We start from the raw sequence: 9,010 nt of genomic DNA on the forward strand, positions 1-9,010 counted from the left end.
GGAAAATTGTGCCATAATTTGGGGAGCACTTTATATTGAACACTGGACTTTGTTTTACTACTGTGGATTTAAGGGGGGAAGATATTATTTTTATATTAAGCGCAGTTTTTTTTGTTCTTATGTTGCGAGTGGATTTGTTCACTATTGCACTTGCGGCTGCTTTTATTTTTTTTGTTGGCAAGGGTAAGATCGCAGATTATATTGCTTTATTGTTCTAGTTCCAACTTTAAATTAATGAGTTGAAACTGTTTTATGCGTTTCCTATATTTTGTCATTTGACAAGCGACCCAATTTTGAGCCTAGAAATATTTATTAAAAGTCAACAATTTGTCAATTTAATGTACATCAAGGCTATGGTGAATAGGTTAAAGAACTAGGAGGTAAGCGTTTTTTCCCCTTAGTTCTCGTTAGGGTCATGGGAGGACATTTACTAAATCTGCTCCCGTGACCCAAATCTCGGTATATTGCGAGCATACTGTGCACCGCAGCCGGGACGGAGCGACAATATTGTCGTGATCCACCCAGCTGAGTGACAGCTGGCTCTGCCTATCTAGAGGCAGAGCCAGCTATGCCTGCCCCCTCCCCTGTTCGTTCCTTCACTCAGCGTTGGAGGATCGGAGAGGGGAAAGGGAGAATCCCTGCGGGGAGCAATGACTGACAGTCACCGCTCACTGCAGGGAGACGATTGGGAAGTGAGCGGATCAGCTGCATGTTTCTGCTCACTTCCCGATCAATAGAGCCGACCTGTGACAGCTTCTTTGTCACAGGTCGGCTACAACTATGAGGATGAGTGGAAATCACTCACCTCATAGTTCTCTTTTAATTACTTCCAGGCCGGACAGTCAGTTATAGCAAGAGGCTAATATCTAGAAATCTAAAATATATGCAACTTATTTGCACATGGCACCAACCTATGCATCAAAGACTACACATTTCAAGGCACTAATCTGCAGAAAAAAAAATAAAAAATCATGTTTGGAATAGCATTAATTACACAAACAAGAAAACACATTAAACTAAAAACTGCATTTTTTTTCTCCCCTTTCTCTGATTATAAAAAACTAATTTAGGGTATTTAAATTTTTTTTATTAAATTGAGGCACCATATGTGAAAATAAGTTTGATGTGAAAAGTGGTTAAGTTGTTGAGTAAACTGGAGCATACCAATAGTTCAAAATGGTCTGATCACAAATGATTTAATTACCCTGGAACTTAACATCACATTTGAATTCATCAATACATTGAACTGTTGAGCAGTTCTGCCAGAACAGCCTGGTACAAAGAATAAATGGGACAAGGCATCTCATTGGAGGCATGGATATCGAGGAACCAGCTAAGTGTTAGATGTCAGGTCTTGCTGGTGGAATGGTTTCCAAACAACTATATTTTACACCATATCCAACACTCCACCCTGAAAAATCTACTAGTCTTCAAACAACTTCAATCCAAAAGCATTTAAAGTAGGGATGCACTGATGCTGATACAAGGCACTCGTGAAAATGCCTTGATACCAAGTGCCGATACTGGTGATTTAAATTTTTTAATCGATTCAGCTGCCTGACCTTGACACCTCAGGGTGGCTGTCTGACAGCCCTTGTCCGGCCATACATCTCCCCAGTGAAACCGTGGTGCACAGTATGTAGCTTCATATTATTCTGCACTGCTGTATAATGGATTGCTAGGATTTGTAGTTCTCAATAGCTGATGGTACTCTGCATTGCTGTATAATGTATTGCTGGGATTTGTAGTTCGTGGCAGAACTATCAGGGTTGCAGAAGTTGCAGCTGTGAATGGGCTCTGGTGTTTCACCACTGTCCTAAAATCATTAGTCTATCGTTTTAGAGAAAATGTCACATGATGCTAAAAAAGTTACCGGTAATTGCTCTCGGCCAATACTTGATAGCATGGATACTTTTACTTTGTGTTGACATCCACTTTAAATTAGGAATGCACCGATATCACTTTTTTTCTAGACAAAGTGAAGATTTGCTGTTACAGGGGACCTCTAGAAATGTCAATTGCCAAAGCAATACACTGAACAATCTACCTTTTTTGTCTAGAATTATTCCTATGAAATAGTGCATTCCGTGGTTTGTGAGGCTGCCTTGACACTACTGTGCATACATCCTCCCAGCAGTATATCTGCAGTGCGCGATCTAAGGCATTGCTGGCCATACACCAATAGAATTTTGTTTGAAAAAAAAAAAAAGGTTTTCAGAGCACTCGGGAAACTATTCCAAAATCAAATGTTTAAAAAAAACAAAACCTCAGACTAGATTTCAAACATTTGTCAAGTCTTTGAACGGTCATTCTGAAAATCTGGTCAGAACATTCAATAATGACATTAAAAGGGAAAGTCCAACAATGTATGGCCAGCTAATATGCTAGTCTCACAAGATTTGGTGTGAGACTTACCAGAACAAAGCACGGCAAATCAGCAATGGGACAAATCAGCTGCTGGAAGACCAGGCCATACTGGTGAATAGTCCTTTGCTCTCAAATGAGCTACAGAGGCAGTTCAGTACTTTTATAGCCACTACAGAATTTTGCACTGAAGTTGGGTAGTATAGCTTAATTTGCTGGCCATACACCTTATAATTATCGTACAATTTTGTCCCGTCATCACACCCTCGTTCAATTTCCCCTCAAATAGCCCATCATGCACAAACCAATGCTGCTTGCTATAATCGTTTCTTAGCAATACTAACTACCATTTGTTTTTGTTTTGCTTGTTTGCGCATGTGCAGTGTTCCTTAACCCCTTCGTGACGGGAGACGTACACTGTACGTCCCGCCACAAAGGGATCAAATGACTCTTCACGTACAGTGTACGTGATGAGTTATTTGCTGCATTAGAGGGCTGGTAACCACTGAGAATCAGTATATGGGCATCCATTAAAGGGTTAACCTTTTCCAGACACCCGATACCTTAATATCGGGTGTCTGAGAGTCAAAGCAGAGCGGGCATGCCAGCTCTGACAGCTCGTATAGATCTCTAGAGATCTCTCTCGATCGTATACTGGCTTTTTTTTTCTTTCACTTTCAGGGATACATAATGTATCTATTCCTGAAAGAAGAATGTTTCAGTTTTCTGATCGTAACGATCAGAAAACCTTTAGTGACAGCTGAATCCTGAACTGCTGCAGTATCAGTGTCACTAACTTATTGGCTGTTCTGAAGTTTGAAGCAGCCTAATAATAATCAAAAATGTATTAATCAAGCAGTAATAGTGAGATTAATTCACAATGACTGCTTGATATAATTAAATAAAATAAGTTTTAAAAAAAGTAAAAAAAAAAATAAAAGGACAAATAAATGACTATATTATTGAATTTTTTTAGCGGTGCTGGTTTTGTAAAAAATACTACAAATCAAAACTGGGAAAAAGTTTTTTTTTTTTTAAACGTTTTTTCCTCTTTTTTTATATTTTATTTGTCCTAGGTGAGGAGTTAGGGCTACATATTTATATCACGTGTGTATCTGTCCTCTAAAAAATAATATATAATGTGTGGGTGCACTTTGTAAGAAAGTATATTACTGACGTGGAAGAATCACACAGCAAAAATGTCAACACGTTTCCGGGCCACGCAGGGTCCCTTCTTCTGGGCGACATAGTGACTATCTGACACGGCGTCATCTGTGTCATCACTTCAAGCACCAACCATTCATCAAGGTCTGTATGCTGCATGGAGTGTAGGTGATTTTTTATTATCGTGTGTAGTGTTCCTGTTGTGACTTTTGTTGTATAAAAAGACCACTAATCCATCGATTTTCGTTTCAACAAAATGTTTCTAGTCTGCCCGATGGAGGAAATTTGGCCAGTTGTACAGCTTTGAGCCAGCAGGCATGTGTGGGACTGCAACAGAGACCACTGCTATCATACAAAGCACATTGGTTTGGCTGTGCACTCTGCTGCCCAGAGACCGGACTCAAACTGGGATCACTTTTATACATGTAGGAAATCTGGAACAGAGTGTTACAAATTGTATAATAGTGGCTTAAAGCGCATTTCCACCTTTGTAAGTGATCTGTGTTTGCAATAATATAGAGGTGCAGGGGCGGTGTTGTGTGTGTGTGTGCGCGCATTGTCATGAGTCAAAGGGCTGTTTTTCACACTTTATTTAATAGACTCTTTCACAGGCCAGATTTCTAGAAATGCAAAATTCCCTCCACAGGATCTTCAATCCTTCTCTCTAAGGGCTAGTTCAAACCAAGAGCGTTCCAGGAGCAGAGCAGTTACACACCGGATCAAAACTGCATCCAATGTATTCCAATGGTATTTTGGGCTCTAGTTCACAGTTCAGTTCCAGAGCATGTAAAAAATAAAAAAAAACTGCATCAAGCCCTATTTTATCTGCTCTGGAACGCATAAAAAAAAGCATGCAAACACCCTGGAACAAACTGAAAGCCCATTTTATATATTTGTTTTCTTACAAAAACATCCCTGAACGCGTAAAAAAAACCGCAGCAAAACCCTGCAGAAACTCATGCAGATCTGGTCTGATGGTGTGAAAAGGCCCTGAGGGTCAGGTTGTTATCTGTAAACTGCAATCAGCTGATTCCTCTCTGCTCTTCTGAGCTCAGTGTGCTGAACCCTCACCCCTCCTCATGAATGAGCACACACACTCGGCTCTGAGGAGAGAGAACTCCCTATGAGTCACCATAACATCTCATCATAGCTCTGCGCTTCGCTTGCACTTGTTGTGTCTGTAGACCTTCTCTCTGATCTCCAGGGCCACATTTACTCTGCTGCCCCAAGTCCAGGTTTCTCAATGTGACCCCCTCCCCCCACCATTCTTGTCATTTATTGATGACTGTTGGAACAGATTAAAAAGACACTGGGGGGGAATTTATCAAAACTGGAGTAGACGGAATCTGGAGCAGTTGCTCATGGCAGCCAATCAGCGTCTTTGTTTGCTCAGGTAAGATTTGAAAAAGATGCTGATTGGCTGCAGTGCAAATCTGCTCCAGATGTTGTCCGATCCCTCCACTGTGCGGTGTCACTGGGATTGTGCAGCATCACCGGAGAATGTGCGGGGTCTGTTGTATATTTAACATCCACCCGTTTGTGTATAATAGGTACACTGTGGATGACTTGGAATGATTTAGTTGAACATCGGGGGGAGGTATATCAGTCTCACAGCACGGTGTAAATCACATTATATATTGTCCGGGGACAGTGCCGAGTGACCGGGAGAGGCGACTACAGTTGGAGGAAGAAATCTGTTATATTTTGTTCCGAGTGATTACTGGAGACAGAATATAACAAATTTCTTTAGCAATCACAACAATCCTCCAACTGTAGTCACAGGTTAAAAAAATAAATAAAATCTCATGGTCACTCTGCACTGCTCTGGGGTAGTGGTACCACTATGAATATTAATGATGCACGTGCATGAGAGAAGCAAAGCATTGTGGGAGGGGGAAAAAAAAAAAGTAATTTTTTGTGTTTTATCCAGGATCTGCATATGCCGGCATCATCTACACTCTGTATACATTGCTGGCATGTTTTTTTTACCACAAAAGGTGGAAAATGTCCTTTAACTACCTCCCGGCCAGCCGCTGTGTATACACGGCCGGCCGCTTCTTGGATGTAACTGGGCGTGTATACACGTCCTGTTACATCCGCCTCCTCGGGCGAGCGGGAAATCCCCGCTATTTGAAAAGAGGCAGCGATGCCCGTTAACCCCTTCGTGACTGACGTCGCCAGCATCGGGGCTGTTTAAACAGACTCCCGGTGACTATAGCCCAGCTATAAGCTATTGAAAAAAAATAGTAAAACATTTTTAAGTTTCCCCCCAAATTTTTTAAAAGTCCCCACCCCTACATACACACATGTAAACATGCGCCAGGTACACACACCTGCGAAAACGACGATTGCGCCCGTTACGCCACACGTTGCATATCGCCGCGAACGTCGGAATGAGAGCAATAGTTCTAGGGCCATCAATCACTGATAACACTAAACTGATGAGCGGTAAAAGCTTTTAAAGCGTTGCCTATGGCCAATTTTGGGTATGCTAGTTTTTTGCGATTTTGCAAGTGCGCCCAATTTTTAAGCTTGACATGTTTGGTGTCTATTTACCCGACGTGACCCCGTCTTTTATATTTTACCAAAAAAAGTGGGTAATATTAGTTGTTTTATAACATAATGTAAATTTCTCCTGAATTTCAGTAATTTCTCCTGAATATAGTAAAAAATAAAACCCCAGTGGTGAATAAATACCACCAAAAGAAAGCTCTATCTGTCCCCCAAAAAATGGTATAAAATTTGTTTCAGTACAGCGTTGCATGACGGAATAAATGTCAGTCAAAGTGCCGCAGCGCTGAATACGGAAAAATGGCCTGGATGGGAAGGGGGTTTAATACCGCGGATGTCAACTGGTTAAAGTGGAACTGAACTTACACTTTAACCTTACAGTGGAAAAAGAAAAAGATTTGCTATGGTATAGGAAAAATTTTGAAATGTTAATTATGCCTAAGCAGAAAAACACACATTTTGTCTTGAATTCCTTCTCACAAATTGCAGTTCATTTCCTGGTATGCAAGGGTGCCTATGCACTCCTGCACCTACAGTCTGATAACTGTATATCTGCAGTGTGAGATATAAAGCACTGCTGCCTTTGACTGGTAGTCTCAGGAAATGTGGAGGGAATTTTGGTGATGTTGCTACTATGCTGCTCACTGTTTTTGCTGGAGGCTCTGCCATAAGGAAGCAAAAGCCCTGCGTTTACTAAGATGGCCATCCCAACGCATGCATATCAACCTAAGAAAAAATGTAATATATTGGAGCTTCCAATGCCATAGAAGTACTGCAGCGCTGAACACTGAAAAATGGCCTGGCCAGGAAGGGGGTCTAAACACCTGGTCTTCAACCGGTTAAAGTGGAACTCCCGAAAAAAAAACCAGTTCCATTTGCAGTACTCTGGATTTTTAAAAAAAAAATGTCTTCCTGAAAATACAGTTATGCTTTAAATCACGAGTGGCTTAGGGGTGCTGTTACAATCTAAATAGGTATTTCAAATATACTTAAAAAAAGGAGAACTTTTCACTCACCTCATAGTTCTAGGCGACCTGTGACAATGAGACTGTCACAGGTCGGCGCAGTAGATCGGGAAGTGAGCAAACACATACCGGCGTTCGCTCACCTCTCGATCCTGTCACAGCTCTCTGCCGTGACAGGGGAGGGGCTGGATTCCCCCCTCCCTGCAGGCGCTGACTGGCGGATCGGACGGGGAGGGGGCGGGTACAGCTGGCTCTGCCTCTAGATAGGCAGAGCCAGCTGTCACTCACACAGCTGGCGGATCCAGACATAAAATTGTCAGGATCCGCTTCAGCTGCAGCGTCTCAGTATACCGCGAGCTGCAAAACGCAGTATACTGTGGCATCTCAGAATACCGCGAGCTGCAGCTCACGGTATACTAAACTTAGGGTGATGGGAGGACGCTAGTTGTGTCCTCCCGTTACCCTAAGGAGAACTATGGGGAAAAGCCTTAACCCCATAGTTCTCCTTTAAGACAGCAATTTGTTATTGACCTTTTTCTCCCCCATATATGGTGTTTTGGACAAAAAATACAATTTGGTCCAATATGAGATTCTATTGGCTTCAACCAATTACTAGCCATGATAATTTAGGCCACAGGTTCAGGAACACACTAAAATAGTGAGAACAAACATGTTGAATTCCTAAATATACTTGGCAATTAACTATTGTCTTGCAAAACGTTGCACTTCAAATATTAGTCTTTCAGTCCTTTTAAGATTAAAAGCACAATGATGCAGGGAGACATTTACCCTCCACGCGTGACCTTCTTCGACTGCAGCACTTTGTGCTTCTAAAGGATTTTCGATAACCCTCCCTGTCTGCCCAGAGAAATCCATGGCAACTAAGCAATTTTCTGATACACTTCTCTGAAACAAAAACAAGAACATTAAGAAAATACATTTTTGCTTACACAGAAACAGACTAGCTTGTGATTACAACTTCCTAAATTATGTTCAAGAGTTCTCCGTTATGAAATTAGGTTTGTTATAGCAAGAGTGTGTGTTTGCCTCTTCCTATCTTAATGCAAGTTAAAATTGTGACTTCTAATCTTTTAGCACCACACTCCAGTAGGAGTGCTGGTGTACCCATAATTAAGTTTGGCACAGTAAAAATGTACGGTATTTTTCGCTCCATAAAGTGCACCTGACCATAAGACACACCTAAGGAGGGTAGGGTTCTGTGTAGTTCCTGACAGGTGAGACAGGTGGCGCTGTGATTACAGCGCCACGGTCTCAGTGATCACAGAGCAGATGAAGAACGGGCGTTCTTAGTCTGCTCTACGGTGAGCTACTATGCCGCGCTCACGGGTCCCCGAGGAGCGGGGACCCCGGGGGGGGGGACCCCCAAACACCCGGGAAGGGGGGGGGGGGGACGGGCAGGATCGCTGCTCCTTTCATACAAGTGATCTAATGAGATCACTTGTATGAAAACGAGCGGCGGCTCCACACTATACATTTAGCTCTGCTTGTCCGGAGCAGGTCTAAATGTACAAAAAAACGACTCGCCCGATGCCCGAAACTGCATGTCTCAGAAGTCGGGCAATAGGAATTCCATACCCCTGGGTACACAGTCAGCTCTTGCCGCCTCAGCTCTCACACATTCGCTCCATAAGACGCACAGACATTTTTGCCCACCTTTTGGGGAAAAAAAGTGCATCTTATGGAGCGAAAAAGTTCTAATGATGGAAAGTTAGACTTATTCAATATAGCTTCAATTCAATAGAAGTTGGAAAACCAAAATGTATATCACTAACTCAGCCCTGAAATGCAAAAACTGCTAGTGACTAGAGGTGAGAGGTGTCTTAATTCTAGCAATAATGAGACAGGTTTCTTCAGGGCATGTTGTGACTGAAGAAAATAGAATACAAATTTGCCACTGACCTTTGTAGAAAGACAAAAAGCAGTATAGGAATTACTGGGACACTGCCCAAAAAAATATGTGCATATCCATCTCCATGATATACCCA

At 42.1% G+C, this 9,010-nt stretch overlaps 1 protein-coding gene across 3 annotated transcripts in view; it reads right to left on the bottom strand.

Annotated features, from left to right (window-relative positions):
- Window positions 1–9,010, bottom strand: part of GRB10 (growth factor receptor bound protein 10) — a 70,302-nt gene that overhangs the window by 5,821 nt on the left and 55,471 nt on the right. For all 3 annotated transcript variants that reach the window (XM_018558052.1, XM_018558050.1, XM_018558051.1), the window contains one exon: window positions 7,794–7,910. In XM_018558052.1, coding sequence (XP_018413554.1) covers window positions 7,794–7,910 — 117 coding nt within the window. The remainder of the gene's footprint in view (window positions 1–7,793; window positions 7,911–9,010) is intronic.

This window comes from Nanorana parkeri, unplaced genomic scaffold (genome assembly GCF_000935625.1).
Source record: "Nanorana parkeri isolate BGI_ZX_2015 unplaced genomic scaffold, ASM93562v1 scaffold317, whole genome shotgun sequence".
In the NCBI taxonomy this organism is placed as follows: Eukaryota; Metazoa; Chordata; class Amphibia; order Anura; family Dicroglossidae; genus Nanorana; species Nanorana parkeri.